Source organism: Pavona decussata, unplaced genomic scaffold (genome assembly GCF_977016875.1).
Source record: "Pavona decussata unplaced genomic scaffold, jaPavDecu1.1 SCAFFOLD_76, whole genome shotgun sequence".
NCBI classification, from domain to species: domain Eukaryota; kingdom Metazoa; phylum Cnidaria; class Anthozoa; order Scleractinia; family Agariciidae; genus Pavona; species Pavona decussata.
In genome coordinates this window covers 85,001-101,835 of record NW_028145494.1, presented here as the reverse complement: position 1 = coordinate 101,835, position 16,835 = coordinate 85,001, and the positions used below count along the sequence as shown (strand labels likewise).

Below are 16,835 nucleotides of genomic sequence, written 5' to 3'. Positions count from 1 at the left end.
TTTGCCTCGTACGATCACCCATTTCCTTACTAGGGCTAATGCACAGTAGGAAATCATGGGTTCACTTTAACATACACTACAGAGTTAATTCTCTGATCCATTGTTACGACCCAAAGATACCCGTGATATGCATTTACAGGTCGTTCAATTCTAAGTTGGACAATCTCGTTCATACGACAAAAAAAAAAAAACAAAAACAGGTATTATTAAGGCAGACTCACGCTTGAAACACCTCTTCGCAGCGTGGATGATCTGCTTCCTGTTCAGTGCCACGCTGTACACCTGTACACAAGACACCCTACCCCGGAAGTAACGTTGATCACCGATCTTGGCACCCATTCGTATGGGATGATTGGTAGCCAGACGAATCCTGCCGATGTTAGTCCGAACCACTGGTCTGTTGTTCATCCAGAGGGTCGCCATGCCTGTATTTCCATCATAAGTTGCACCTACGTAATTCCATGCCTGGTAACGTACGCTGTTACCATGGGTGACGAGTGGCGTGGTAAAACGGCCACCGCGTTTCACAAACCGTACAAAGAACTGCCGCGGCCGTGTCATCCATAGATGAACGCCCCATCGAGGGCCAATATTGTAGTTGAAGATGGGACCTGCGAGTCCTAAATGTAGAACCCAGGCCAGTACCGTTATAGAATTCCTGGTGTCTAGCTTTCCTGTATTAGGGAACTCGATATAGCTGTTCTTGTTTCCGAAGAACTCCGTAGCTGTGTTCGGCCATCCATCGGGTCCGGGCCCAGTTCGTACGCCAATGAGTCTACCGGTCGGGTTTCGGTTTGGGCTGGCATCACGTCCTTTGTATCGTTCGTCCAATGGGTATATAGCAACGATACGAGGCAGGCCTGTTGTACAACGAATTGAAATAGCGTTTTGTTAAATGTGTAAGTTGAATTCAGAGTTAATGGCATTCAATTATCAGACTTACTTGGCACTGTCGGCGATGGCGTAACTGGCTCTAAAAGGCAAAGTGAAATAGGACCGTTAAAATATTAAAATTCTTTGTAACACAAGCACAAAAAACAAACAAACAAACAAAAACAGCTGTATTCAGCTCGATGGCTCAATTGATAGAGCGTTCCTCCTGGGTCTTGGGTTCAGGTTCATGTATTTTCCGACTTACTATAAATACCGCAACTAGGCAGCTATTAAGAAAGATTACTATACAACAGGAATCAGCTTACTTGCACGGAAACAGAGCCTCTTCAGTTTCCTTATCTGATAGGAATTCAGCGCACGGTTGTAAATCTGAAGACAAGAAATACGGCCGCGGAAGTGCCTGGGATCGCCGGGTCTCCGTCCAGATACCGCCGGGTAATTTGTCGCGAGTCGAATCCTTCCGATATTTCGTTGGGTTATAGGAATGGCATCCAACCACATCGTCGCTAAACCCGTGTTATAGTCGTAAGTCGCCGCGATGTAATTCCATACCCGAGATCGAATCCTCCTCGCGATTCGTTTGGTCGTTTTCCGATTGCGACTGACAAACTCTGCGCGGATGACCTTACGGCTGACCATCCGAAGGTTGACTCCGATACCCCGCGGCATGTAATGGAATACGGGTCCCGCGCTTTCCGGCATCAGCCACAGAAGAATGGTGATAGAGTTCTGTGTATCCAGACGTCCCGTATTAGGAAAGTATATATAGCTGTTAGCGAATCCTTGTAGTTGATAGGAGCCAGCCGGAAGCCCGTCCGGTCCACTTTTCGACACCACATTCACAAGCTTGGCGCTTGGGTTTTTAAACGGTCCAATGTCCTTTCCACGGTCGATGCCGTTCAAAGGGTAGATGCCCATCGCTGGAGGTGGAACTGAGAAGAGGAAAATACAGTTTAATTTTGTTTTTACATCTAAATAACCTCTGGACTCTTCCTGAAGTTCATCCTCAGTTGTTAGAGCAACTACTTGGCGTACGGAAGGTTATGAGTTCGACTTGTGTTGGGAACTTAGATATTTCGCAATGCTCGTGATTAGACTGCGCGCAGCGGTATTTTTTCCTCAGATCGCGCGCGCAAAGTGAATGAGGAGGGATTGGGGAAAGCGAGGAAAAAGTACCCTCCGCTCCCGCGTTTCTCGCAGCTCGCGGCTTGGCCGCTCACTAGATACCCCGCGCGCTAAAGAATCGAACTTAGGAAAAGAAAAAGACTGCTCGCTTTCTAGCTCGTGACATGCTTAATAATATATTGCATCTTGCTGACATTTTTATTGTGTCTTTAAAAATTGAGTTTAATTGTTGTCTATCAGTAGAAACCACTTTTAATCACGGTCTTACTATAACAGATCACTAGCCTCTGGCGGTTAATTCAGTTGCATGCCAAGAACATACATAGAGTTGTGGCGGACAATGTCTGAAATTCTTCACTTATGGCACCAGGTGCTATTCATCATCCTCCTGCACAGTGCTAGTGATAACATGTGAAAGAAACTTGATGTAAAATACCACAATTTCTTACCTAGCTTTTGTGTTGGAGTTGTCTTTACTGGACGTGTAGGAGTTTCTATAAACAAACAAGCACACGCGGGTCATTTCTCAGTACACTTCTTCCGTCCATGCATAAAATTACAAACGTGTCAACCTCCGTGAAGAGAAGTGGGGAAACTATCCTAGAACAAAACTTTACAATCTTTTGTTTTACGTCCCCAATACTAATGGCCAGTTTGCTAAGACCCTTAATTTTAGTTGCAAAACCAAAACTCTAATCGCAGACAAAATCTCCCTGAACACTGTATGTAAAATGGTTCTTCATAGTAGTTCACTTTGCCCCAGCTCCTTACTCAGTTGTGTACGTGGTCCCTTGTTCATGTGTCTTTGTTACCGAAATTATTTGCCTTTTTCACCAGTTTTTACAATCTCTTCTTATTTTACATTTTCTCATTGTTTATATTATGCTATATTTGAAGTTCCTTGGATAGGCGCCTTACATTTAGCAGGAGCTCGTGTCCTGTCCACGCAATTCCCAGTTCAACGTCTTTGTGGACGTCCATCTATTTTATGGTTTCCAATAAAGTCTCCATAGTTTTTGGGTTTGTACACGTTGAAGGCCAAAAACGACAATGAACAACGACAACAAAAACAAGTCGCGCGGAGCTTTGTTGGGCTTTATGACCAGTGCCTTTGATTATTAATAGCGAGAGAAAACGATCACTTCACTTGCCTCTTGCCAAGACTACTAAATTTCAAACATCTTTTAAGTACAATGCGCCAAATCCTGGAACACTCTTCCTCGTAACTTACGTCACGATCATTCTCTCACTAGTTTTAAACTGAGAGTCAAGAAACATCTAAATCACCTTAGTTAATGTTATGATAAGTTGGTTGTCCTGTGCAAGGTATTGTAATGTGATCTTAAGGATCACGTGTGGAGTAAAAGTACTGCAATAAAGCTCTTGAAGTTGAAGCTTGTGGATGTGTATTTTCTCGTACTCATAACATGGTACCAGGATCTCTTTAAAAGAAACCTCTCTGACTCCCAACTCCGACATGGAACGTATCAAACCTCCCTCAGAATTGGATATTGATAGTCTCAATCTCGCAGATGTGTGGAAGGAATGGAAGGAAGCGTGGGAATTGTATCGGATATCGAGTGGCCTTCACGAAAAGGACGATGCCATACAGATAGCAACTATCCAAAGTATTCTCGGGATCAAAGCAAGACGGGTGCTCAAAACCCTACCAAACATTCCCGTAAATATCACGGAAAGGACTGTTGCAGGTATTTTAACGGCGCTTGAAACGTATTGTGTTCCTCGTAAGAACACAACCTACGAACGATACGTCTTCAGAATGACCATTCAAGAAGATCGCTCGTTTGACATATTTGTTACAGATCTCAGAAGAAAAGCTGAATACTGCGATTTAGGGGCGATTAAGGATTCTCTGATACGAGATCAGATTGTGGTGGGCATAAATGATCCCAAACTACGAGAGCGGCTGCTACGCGAGACGGATTTGACACTCGAGAAAGCCATGAAATTATGCAGAATTACGGAACAATCTCAGGAACACTCGAAAATCTTCATCTCACCAGCCACTCAGACGGGTAACATCGACGCTGTAAGGAAGACAGAGCCACCGGCGGACACAACAAAATCTAAAAACGAAGACTCGCGTAGAATAATGAAATGCAAATTCTGTGCAGCGTCTCATGACAGGGGAAATTGTCCGGCCTATGGAGCCACGTGTCACAACTGCAATGGAAGAAATCACTATGCTCGGTGCTGCTTCAAATCGAAGAATGGCACGGAAGAAAGAAGAGTTCGTCACGTGGAAGTAGAGGAGAAGGGAAACAATGAACTGCTGGAGGGTCTGTACATCGAGGAAATTCAAGGTAGTACTAGAAGGAACATTCAGTCAGATCTACTTGTTAATGACATTCCCGTAAGTTTTAAACTTGACACAGGTGCAGAATGTAATGTAATTTCCTTAGGTCTGGCTAATGAGTTGAATGCTCAGGTACACCCAACAAACATGCTACTTAAGTCGTTTGGAGGGAACCAACTAGATACTGTGGGCAAATGCCTTCTTGACACGAAGGTAAAGGAGGCTAAGGTTTCAACACCCTTGGAGTTTTATGTACTCCGAGATAATGTCCGACCCCTCCTTGGTTTAGAATCATGTTTAGACCTAGAGCTTATCACCTTGAATAACAAAGTAGAACAAATAGGTCTCAGTGTTGATGAAGTTCAGGAAAAATTCACCCTTTTGGATGAATTTCAGGACGTTTTCAAAGGTTTAGGATGTGTTGAGGGAGAGTATAACATTAAATTGAAGCCTAATAGTCACGCTACTATTCAACCACAACGGAATGTACCATTAAGACTGATAGATAAACTCGAAGGAACCCTCAATGATCTTGAAAGAAAAGGTATTATTGCCAAAGTAGAATGTCCAGTTACCTGGGTTAGCAATTTAGTAATCGTTGAAAAAGCAAACAAAACTCTAAGATTGTGTTTAGACCCACCCGATTTGAATGAAGCCATTGAAAAGGAGGATTTCAAACCGCCAAGTTTTGAAACAATTTCAAGTACTCTGAATGGTTGCAAAGTTTTCTCAGTTGTTGACATGTCAAATTGTTACTGGCACCAAAAACTTTCAGAAGAATCCTCATTTCTCTGTGTATTCAATTCCCCTTTTGGCCGATATCGATTTAAGAGAATGCCATTCGGTATTTCATGCGCAAGTGAAGTGGCCCAGAAAATGGTTGAAAAACATTTTGGTGATATTTCGGGTGCATTACCAATTTTCGATGATATCATCATTGGAGGTAGAGATGAACAAGAACATGACTTGATTTTACGCAAGGTGTTGACAAGGGCACGAGAACGAAATATTAAATTTAACCGAGACAAAATCCAATTTCGAGTAAACAAAGTCAAGTACATGGGTGAAGTTGTTAGTGAACTGGGATTTTCACCCGACCCAGACAAAATTTCTGCTATTTACAACATGCCCACCCCATCATGCAAGCAAGATCTGCAAAGGTTATTGGGCATGATCAACTATCTTGCCAAGTATATTCCTAACATGTCTGAATTAACTGCGCCATTGCGATCCTTACTTAAGTCTGATGTGCCATGGGCGTGGTTTCCAGAGCACGATACAGCTCTTACTAAACTCAAGTCGGTCCTGAGTAGTGCTCCAGTCCTGCGATTTTATGACACAAGTTTACCTACTACACTCCAAGTTGATGCCAGTAAAAACGGCCTAGGAGCATGTTTATTGCAACAGAATCAACCAGTAGCATATGCCTCACGTGCCATGTCAAGTTCAGAAATCAATTACGCCCAAATTGAGAAAGAGCTATTGGCAATCGTTTATGGGTGTGAGAGATTTAACATGTATACATATGGGGCAGAAATTGAAGTACTCTCTGATCATAAGCCGCTAGAAAGTATTTTCAAAAAGCCTCTTTTCAAGGTTCCCCCTCGCTTGCAAAGAATGAGACTTCGTTTGCAAAAGTATAATCTTAAAGTGAGATATGTTCCAGGGAAGTTTCTTTATATTGCAGATACCCTGTCAAGAGCATTTGATCAATCGAATGTTCCCACTGATGATAATATGCATCATGACATGGAGCATTTTATTCATAGTGTAATTCTCGATCTCCCAATTTCGGATGTGAAATTGATGGAATTACGAGAACTTAATCACAATGATCCTACTATGCAAATGTTAAACAGGTATGCCATGGAAGGTTGGCCCCAACACAAACGTGATGTACCTCCTTCTCTAAAGCCCTTCTGGAATGTCAGGAATGACATTCATGTCACAGATGGCATCCTTCTCAAGGACAACAGGCTTATCATTCCATTTGCATGGAGACAAGATATACTCAAGAAATTGCACATAAGTCACTGCGGCATTGAGAAAACCAAAGCTAATGCGCGAACAACGGTATTCTGGCCTAGCATGAATAAGCATATTGAAGACATGATATCTTGTTGTGAAAAATGTTTGAAATATCAAAGTAAGCAGACCAAAGAACCCATGCAAACTCGAGAGATCCCAGTATTACCCTGGCAAATCGTTGCATCAGATGTATTAGAACACAAAAATCAAAACTACCTTGTGGTCATTGATTATTATTCAAAGTATATTGAGACCATTAGGGTCAATGGCAAAACCAGCAGTGATATCATCCGGTGCCTGAATGAAATTTTTTCGAGACATGGTTATCCACAAACTCTTATTGCGGATAACATGCCCTACAACTCCAGAGAAATGAGGAAATATGCTATGCAATATGGCATTAACATTATAACAACCAGTCCCACATATAGTCAGGCAAACGGTCTTGCAGAGAAGGCGGTTCACATTGTTAAAAATTTACTGAGAAAGGAGTGCAATTTGAATGAAGGTCTAATGGAATACCGTAACACGCCAATAAGCAATTTTCCTTATTCGCCTAACCAAATGTTATTCAGTAGGCAAATCCGAACAAGAGTTCCTGTTCACCCCTCAGTCCTAGTACCACAGGTCTGTCATGACATTCCAGAATTACTAGAAAAACGACAAGCTAAATATAAAGAATTCTATGATCGCCAAGGCTCCAAACAATTGCCCCAACTCAAGGAAGGGGATAGTGTAAGGTTCAAGAAGCCAAGTGACAAGCATTTGTCACGTGCTGTAGTTACAGAAAAACTTGAGACACCCAGATCGTTTATAGTTACTGATGAAACAGGTAGAGAGTATCGAAGAAATAGGCGTCATATTCATCTTACTCAGGAACCACTTGTTACTATAGTAAATGATGATTTCATTGATGAGTCACAGCCTGTAACTATGGAGTCCAGTGTAAACTCTCCAAGTGTAACTAGAGAATCAGATGCTAACCTGGAACCATACCCACCCGATACTGATGCCTCCTCGGCTCCGCGTCGCTCTACTCGGGTTAGATCTGTTCCAGTTTGGCATAAGGATTATGTTATGTAATATAGTTGTATTGTAGATTCATTTACAGTTGAGTTGTTAACTTCTTTTTCCAGTTTTCACTTGTATCAGCATGATCTCATTATGACAGCTAAATAGCTTAAGAAGGGGAATGTTATGATAAGTTGGTTGTCCTGTGCAAGGTATTGTAATGTGATCTTAAGGATCACGTGGGGAGTAAAAGTACTGCAATAAAGCTCTTGAAGTTGAAGCTTGTGGATGTGTATTTTCTCGTACTCATAACAGTTAATTTCTCACCTTCATGAACTCTTTGAATGATTTTTTGCTTTCATTTCTATATTTTATTATTTAGTCTTATTATTTTATACAGATCGCCATTTAAACCAGCTATGCTGAACTGGAATTTCTGTACAAATAATGTAAATAAATAAATAAATAAATAAATAAATAAATAAATAGAAAACATTTCTTTAATGTGGCAGACATACTACTCAATAGCACTCATGCAACCGACCGACAACAAAAAGAAAAACGCCTCTGCCAAACTTACTGGTTGGAGTAGGTTTTCCTAATGGAGTGGCTGCACATATTTTAGCCACCAACCTCCCCACAACTGTTCTTTGACCCACTCTTGAGGCCGCGTTAAACACATGGTATCGGTCATACGCCATGGAGTACAAATATCTCTTGCTTCTCCAACCACCCATGCCAAACGCGAAAATCTCCACTCCAGCTCGCTTCAGCATCTCAGCTGGCCGCCTGGCGTCATCATACGAACGTCCACCCGTGAAGACAACAAGTACTTTGGACCGTGCATATGTCCGTCTGGTTCCTGGATATAGGTATCTACTGGCAAAACGCAATGCTCGTCCAGTATAGGAACGCCCTCGTGGGAAACTAACCTTCCTAACTGCTCTTAACACGTCGTATTTGCGAGTGAAGTGCTTGAAGTTGAAGGCCGGTATAGGACTGGTTGAGTATGTGATAAGACCAACACGAGTGTAGATTTTGGAGACATCGAAGTATCTGATAAGTTGGTTAACAACTTTCAGAATTCGGTTGAATCTGTAGCGACTATTGGTGCCATCAACGAGGAGGCCAAGATCGATGCGAGCTCTGCAGACTGAAAACAGAGAAAACAGTAGTTTGCCTTGCGAATAGTGCTAGGAAGGACAGTCAACATTCTGTAATGCTTTCTCTGATCTATTGCTGCCCCACAAAGAAACCCCTATATCGTGTAATTTCAATATGAGATGGTTGCGACGCTTACTATGATTAAATTAAAAATAGAAACTCTGGCGAGGGCCTTAATTTAACCAAATCATTGACTGCATTTGGCTTTTGTCGATTTAACTTAAATCGACAAAATTCCTGCTCTCGGGAGGTGATCGCTAAGAGGATATTGACTCTACGTATTAACCTACAAGTTTTTTTTTAACTATAAAACCAATCATGTGTCGAACTTTTACTGTCTTGGAGGGAGTAATATAGATAAAAAGAGCCAACGACAACAAAAACAAACAAACAAAATAACGCAAACGTAGGAAGATTCACTTACTTTTCCCTGGCGCCAGTGTTGGTGTTGGAGTAGGTGTCGCAGGAGTGGGGTACGCTGGTGAAAAGCAATATAAAATTATTAGTTAAGAGATCATTTAATCAAACGAAAAGTTGTCATGGGCAGCTTGATGTCACGTTATCAAGGGCGGTATGGGATTTACAGTACAATGGGGATTGTCCTGCAGCTACCGATTCATTCATATTTAACAGCGGTGTTATATCGAGTGTAGGAATGACAAAAATCAAAGTAATCACTCTAAACAATGGAAAAACGTAAAACATGTTACGAACAAATCAGTAATAATTGGTTGCGGGTTGACCTTCTCACTCTTCGGGAAAGAACAGTGACCTGGGTATCACATTAGGAAAGTTCGAACATAGTTAATTGAGGGACTGGTTTATGAAACCTTTTCCTGAAAACAATGGTGCTGCAATTTATGTTGGAAGGGACGCGACCGTCCACAATCCTTTGGTTTAATGTTCATACTACAGTTGAATATCTTAACAGGAACGTTTCTATTGGTCACTTGCTCCAAGACTTTTAAAATCTATTGTGGTTTGTGCGGGATCAAGGCCGAAAATGCGAACAAAAACATATTACAAAGAAGTTTGTCAGCCTTCGTAACCATTGCCTTTTATTAACTATGGTTAGAAACACAAGTGGTATGTCAATAATAACGGGTGAAAGTTAGCAGTTTCACATCACGCACGCCCAGTAGCTCTAGTTTATTCAAGAAGCTGATCTTAATTCATTTGCGAAACATAATATCAGTCATTACTTCGCTTGTGAACACGCCTGTAACAAGAGAAGACGAACGACAGGGAGGTTCCCTTCCCGTATTCTCGTTTAGATCGCTCAGTTTTGCCATGTGTTTTTCTTTCGATCAATCCAGCCCCCAGGAAACCTGTTCACAGCCAACTGATGACTGAAAATACATATGCAAAGGAAACATTTAAAACAGTGGATAGAAACTAGGTGATAAAACATCTGTAGCTCAATACCTTTAAAACAAAGTCGTTTTGCGATCCTGATAAGCCGCCTCGAAAGCGCCACGTCATAAACCTGCATACACGTGATCCAGCCACGGAAGTAACGGCGATCTCCAATTTTAGCCCCCATCCTGGCAGGATAATTCGTAGACAAGCGTATGCGTCCAATAACTTTAGTAACGACTGGTTTCTCGTTGACATATAGCTTTGCAATTCCCGTTCTTTGATCATAAGTTGCACCCACAAAACTCCACGAACGGCGTCCGAGTCGTCGACTAATCAGCGGCTGAGTAGAAGCGCGCGAACGCCTCACGAAGCGCACAAACAATCTTCCGGCGCGTGTCACCCAAAAATGGACTCCGAAACCCCTGGGATTGTAGTTGAAGATTGGGCCTGCACCCCCCATGGGGTTAACCCATGCCAGGAGTGTTATTGAGTTCTGAGTATCCAGCTTCCCTGTGTTTGGAAACTCGATGAAACTGTCCGGCCTTCCAAGGAAGCTATATGAGCCACCAAGTCTGCCATCAGGTCCTGGTGCTGGCCTGACGTTGTTTAATTTACTCCGCGGGTTCCTGTTGGGACCGACATCGTAGCCACGGTACTTTATGGTCAGAGGGTAGAAAGCTACAGCATCTGGAAAACCTGAAGAAAAGGAAAGTTGATTCCATAATTCAAATTTTGCTAACACTATGGATCTCTTTCATTGTAGTGAGGATCGTAGTGAAGTTTAAGACCCGTAGCTTAGGATCGAAGATTCCGATACATTTTTGTAGCCTTTAATAAATGACTAGATTTGTATAGCGCATAATTCCATGACCAGATGATCAGTCAATGTGCTTTACAGTATGGGGACGCCTTCCGACAGAATCGAATTGGAGTTTGGAAATGGTGGTTCTTGATGAGAGGGGAAACAGGAATACCCGGAGAAAAACCTCTCGGAGCAAGACGAGAACCAACAACAAACTCAACTCACATATGACGCCGAGTCCGGGAAACGAACCTGGGCCACATTGGTGGGAGGCGAGTGCTCTCACCTCTGCGCCATCCCTGCTCCCCATGGTAATTTCACACCAACTATAATATCTATATCTCATACAATTAATATTTAACAGAGCTTAACGTTTATCATTTCTTCTCTTCATGTGTTGGCTGGTACTTACGCTGGGGTTTCGTTGGTCGTCTTGTAGGTCTCGTCGTTGGACCTAACAAAACAAATGGTACAACATTTGAAATGTGAGACATCTGCACTAGAATGCTAAAAATGTTAGATAAGGGTGTGTTAAAATTGCAGAGACGAAATAGAATGAGATGAAACAGCAAGACTAAGCACAGAAAGAAAATCTAAACAGTCGAGGGAGGTACAGCAAAGTATGTACTGAAACATTTGTAGCTCCTTCCGTGATAACAAAAGGATTCCCCTTCTGTCTTATATATTAAATTTATGATGATGATGATGATGATGATGATGATGATGATGATGATGATGATGATGATGAAACTTACGAGCTCTGAAGCAGACTTTCTCAGCATTCTTTATTTCGGGTCCAGACAAAGGTACACTATAGACCTGCATACAAGAGATCCTTCCACGGAAGTACCTTAAGTCGCGTGGCAACGCACCCATTCTGACAGGCCGGTTGGTGGCCAGACGAATCCGACCGACATATACGGACTTTATAGGTCTTGAATTTCTCCAAAGGGTTGCTATTCCAGTCTTTTCATCATAAGATGCTCCAACGTAATTCCATTGCTTTGGCATCAACCGACGACTAATGAGCTGCCGAGTTGGTCTCCCTGTGCGCCGAACAAAGCGCACGAACAGAGTATTGGGCCTAACAACCCAGAAACGAACTCCACCAGGAGCGAAATGGAAGATTGGTCCCGACCCCTGCGGGTAAACCCAAGCTAGGAGGGTAATTGAGTAGTACGAATCAAGTTTTCCGTTGTTAGGGAATTTAATGTAACTGGTTTTACGACCAGAGAAGTAGTAGGATCCATCTGGAAGTACGTCGGGTCCCGGTGCCGGATAGACGCCGTGCAGTTCCCCTTGGGGGTTTTGGGCCGCGCTGATGTCCTTTCCTCTTGTTCTCCTGCTGAGTGGGTACAACGCTACGATACGAGGGAAGCCTATCATGGAGGAATGAAACGAAATTAATCTTTTTCGAAGATTATTGACTTGTGAATGAGATTAGAGGTCTTTCAGCAACAACAGAAACCGAAATAAAAATAACCGACAAGGTTGGTTATCAAAAGTTAAACGTGTTCTCGTAAAATGCAAGAGAAAACACCTAGATAAGAGCATTCAGGCGACATAATAACGAACTGTTCTCTCAAAGTTTGAAGGACGTTTTTTTGAATTAGTATTTTGTTATCAGACATCAAACACGATCCCAACTGAGCGTCATTTTTAACTGTTACTGGAATACTTACGGGGTCTTATGGTTGGCCTCTTTGTTGGCTCTGAAAGTTAAGGGAAACACACAATTCTTTTAGCTATATTACATAAATGTTTTTACTTACATAATATTTTTTACATATTAAATGACTCGAAAAAAACTACAACATCAAGACCCAGTAAATTAGTAAATGTGCAGTGCATACTTGTTATTGGTCCCGTAATCGGACAGAGACAGATACGACGAGTGGCTGGCACTAGATTCCCTCCAGTTCCTGTAAACGAAATTTGAGAACATAGCTTGGTAAGCTACAAACAGATTTCCAATGTTCAGCATTTTTAATTTATTTATGTCATTCAGCTGCTATGGAGCGGTTTCAAATTGACTGTCGTAAAACCAAAACCAATGTAATTGTGCTGGCCAATCGCAACAGATGTAAACAACACAACGAGCCAATCAGAATTCGAAGCAAATACATGTAACCGGCGTCAAGCGCGGGGAAACGCGTGTGGCCAAAACACGATTGGTTTTGTTTGGATTCCCATTGGTTGAGAAAGTGGCGCGAGTTTTGTTAACCAATCGCAGAGCGCAGTAATGCAAAACCAAAGCAAACCCGAAATTATTTTCGACACTCAATTGGAATTACGCTATGATTTACAAACAGCAGCCATCTTGGATCTGGCAAATGGAATTTCCAGCTGATTCTCATAAAACGTTAAACATTTGAAGTGTATATGACACGAAATCTTTTATTAGCTTATTAGGAAGAGCTTTCAAAATGATGAAGAATGGCATTTATTTTATTGCGATAGCATTCTTGGTTGCCGAGTTATTCAAGATTTACGCTTATGCAAATTAGACAACTTGTGACGTCACAAGACTGACACAAAATGAAGGGAAATCACAAATTTGGAATATCTACACAAATACTACATCTACAGGGTTGAAATTTTGCAGGGTTGATGTGCTGACAGAACTACACATTGTGATAGTGGCTATGATGTCACCATAGCAACGTACTCGTTACCAAACCTCTACCTTCCCAAAATGACAAATGCCTTATATATTGCTCCACAGTCAAACAGAATTTCCTATACTTGTGCTGCGTAATGTCCATATTCCCTCACACCCACTGAATAAACATCAAGAGCAAAAAGCGCTTCTTGGGAAGGGAAACTCTGATTTTATCCTTTGGATGGTCAGGGCCTGGAGCCCATTGTGCTGCCATGGAAATGTCATAGTGGATCATATCATGAAACTTTGTGATGAGTATAACAACTCTACAAAGTTTCAGTTCTAAACAGAAAAAGGCTTAAGAGATATTCCATTTTTTGTGATTTCCATTCATTTTGTGTCAGTCTTGTGACGTCACAAGTTGTCTAATTTGCATAAGCCTAAATCTTGAATAACTCGGCAACCAAGAATGCTATCGCAATAAAATAACTGCCATTCTTCATCATTTTGAAAGCTCTTCCTAATAAGCTCATAAAAGATTTCGTGTCATATACACTTTAACAGGAAACATTAAATTGACCAAAGAGTGATTAAAACTAGCTTGCAGAAGAACAGTGAAATGATCTAAAATATGAATACTACTTCCAGAAAGTCATATTCGACGTTAAATCCACCTGATAATTCAAAATCACGAGAAACCTTAAGTCACGACGTTTGGTGACGCCTGCTTATATATTAAAAGTATTCAAAACGTTTAATGTCAACGGGGTAGGGCTTTGTACCAAACGTTTAATGTCAACGCTGGAAGATTATACCCCCCCCCCTCCCCCCAAGGTCATCATAGGGTTGAACGACGAAACGTCATCATTGCTAATTATATCGCAAATTGATTGATTATCACTCAGAGATTTTGGAACGAAAATATTAACGACGGATTTGAAATTCTTCAAATGACATAATTGTTTAGACTACGCAGATTAGAAATCATCAGTCAAGTCAGCATTACCTAAACAAATTGCATTCCTGAGGTCATTTACTACAACGCCAAGATGAGTCCAGTCCGCGGTAAAAATGTGGTTCTTTCGAGGCGGAGAAGCCATGATGTCCAACTGGCGACCATTGATGTATCGTCCCACACCCACACAGTAAATCCTTACACCACGGGCCTTTAAAGCAGTTGAGGGAGCTGCAACGTTATCCATCGAGCTTCCGTCGGTAATTATTACCACGACCTTGGTGGTCCTTGTACGGCGAGGGTTCTTACGGAACAGTTGATTTTGGGCCATTAACAAGGCCCTTCCAATACGACTCCCTGATTTTGGGTACTGGACCCCCTTGTTGAGCCTGTTAAATAAAGCGCCGGTGTTTGTATAACTGTTAAAGCCAAACAACAGATAGGGCTTTGTACCAAACACTATTGTCCCTACGCGGGTGTTTGAACGCGAGATCCGAAAGCCGAGAACCACGTCACGAACGAAGTCGATCAATCGACGGAAATTCCCGACGCCGTATCTCTCAACGCTGGCAGAGCCATCGACCAAAAATGCGAGATCTATCGCTGTTTGGCAAGCTGTAGGAAATAAAATAAGAACAAAGAGAAGAGTCACCGTTTAGCACCAGAGATTTAAAACGATTAACCATGTTGTCTGGGGGTTTCTGGATCCGTGCGGCTGATACCAGTGCAGTTAAGACACCAACTGACTTATCGCCGGACTATCTGCTTTTATTCATTATCACACGTACTTCAAAAAACTCGCCCTATCTCGCCATTAATTGACCCTATCTTCGCCAAGAAGACAGTGCTCTCCCTCCAATTCACTGAACATAACATCTCACACTTCTGTTTACTCAGTATTAGGCTGTCAGATTTTCACGTATATAATGACAAAAAATCATAATAAAATAAGCTGGAACGTTTACTTACTCATTGGTTTTGTTGGCTTTAACGTTGCTGAAGGACAAAACGAAAGAAAGAAAATGTTAGAGTTAATAACGCAACATAACAAAAATATTTGTTGACAAAAAGAGCTGTGGCAAAAATGGCCAAGCCCTGTTTTGCAATTAGGTTTTTTTTTTTTTTTTTTTTTCACTTTTACAGTTATCACCAAGATTTTCTGTGAAAGAAAAAAAGCTGAATCGGAAACCCGTGAATATTGTGTTACCGGAACCTGTCACGCTCACTGCTGTCACCGTGTCACATTTACAACGTGTGCTTCATCGATCGGAGAGAAAAATAATATCAGCTCACATGCATGAAGTTCGCGATCGAGCAATAAATCACGGCACAGAGAGTGATGATTAAAACAACTTCAGCAATTTTATCTTCCGATAAACAACGAAGGTGAGTGTCTATTATTGCACATATTATTTTAAGTCTACAAAAATTCATGCGGCCGTCCACTCTTACCGGAGCGGCGGCGCCGAAGCGTTTGAAACATACAATATCAGTAACATCTTGCTAAACGTTTCACTTCCCTTTTGCTGCCCAGATTTAACGTTTATGTCACTAAACTAACGACTTACTTGCCAGCAGAAAACAACAACTTCAGCTTGTTCAGCTTGTTAAAACGATCATATCGATGCAAACACGTGCATGGTGCCCGATCAGTCGATCAACAACTTTTCTTGCAAAACTTTCCTTTTTGTTAACGTTACTTGAAGTCTAAGTCTTGTTGAGAGAGGTCCATTCTCCTTCATTTTAAGTAAAGTATAGCCTTCGCATTTTCACTTTTCAGAAGAACGGCAATTCAACGTTGCCAAATCGAGATTTGTTGCTTCGCTGCTGACGAGCGGGAAACAGCCGTGACACCTGGCGTGACATTGGCAGGTAGCTACTGTAGGTACCGCTGGTCAAATACAAGCTACGTTGACTGTAGGCCTAATATTTTTTGCCAATAAATTTTTGCAAAATTAAACTTTTGAAATTTCCTCCCTCTAAGCAGGTGATTTTCTATTTTTGCGACAAATTTGTAAAAAAATATTCACGAATTTAAAATAACGCAATAAAACGAAAGTTTGATTTGCACGAAAATTGATATTTTCACGCCTCACTCAGTCTCAATACAACTCAGTTTTGTGCAACCTTGCTGGCGTCGGCTAAATTTTTGCAACCCAAATTAAAAAATGGCAAGCCTGAAGCGTAAACAGAGAGTCACAAAATGAATACGTAATTATGTATGGCGGGCTGTGTGGAAATCTTGCCAAAGCATGATTAAAGCCATAATGTTCTCCAATGATAAGCCCCCTCTACACTGACTAATTATATGTGAGTCCAAGCCATGGATTTCTATTTGGAATTACTGAACGGTATGACCGAGGAAGTACTTACGACAAACAGGACATCTTCCTCTGAACGGTGTCACAAGCTTGGGTCTCGGAGGGCTTACGTTAAGAACTTCTGAATCAGAAGGAGTCTCCTCACTATAAATGACGCCACTACCCTCTTCATTAAAATCTTCTTCGGTTTTAGTTTTATTTTCCTTCGTTTCTGGAGCCTCATGTAGCAGTGCTTTTCTATCTGCCTCGTTTTCCGC

The 16,835-nt window shown here is 41.7% G+C and overlaps 1 protein-coding gene across 1 annotated transcript in view; it reads right to left on the bottom strand.

Annotated features, from left to right (window-relative positions):
* Positions 1-15,927, bottom strand: part of LOC146476450 (uncharacterized) — a 118,180-nt gene extending 102,253 nt beyond the window's left edge. Inside the window, exons 1-14 of the mRNA XM_085114310.1 lie at positions 15,826-15,927; positions 15,227-15,253; positions 14,309-14,872; positions 12,554-12,622; positions 12,383-12,412; positions 11,456-12,079; positions 11,113-11,154; positions 9,965-10,594; positions 8,964-9,017; positions 7,956-8,528; positions 2,469-2,513; positions 1,200-1,826; positions 944-973; positions 222-860 (exon numbers count right to left, since the gene is read on the bottom strand). Coding sequence (XP_084970436.1) covers positions 222-860; positions 944-973; positions 1,200-1,826; positions 2,469-2,513; positions 7,956-8,528; positions 8,964-9,017; positions 9,965-10,594; positions 11,113-11,154; positions 11,456-12,079; positions 12,383-12,412; positions 12,554-12,622; positions 14,309-14,872; positions 15,227-15,230 — 3,931 coding nt within the window. The 5' untranslated portion in view covers positions 15,231-15,253; positions 15,826-15,927. The remainder of the gene's footprint in view (positions 1-221; positions 861-943; positions 974-1,199; positions 1,827-2,468; positions 2,514-7,955; positions 8,529-8,963; positions 9,018-9,964; positions 10,595-11,112; positions 11,155-11,455; positions 12,080-12,382; positions 12,413-12,553; positions 12,623-14,308; positions 14,873-15,226; positions 15,254-15,825) is intronic.
* Positions 15,928-16,835: the final 908 nt, after the last annotated feature.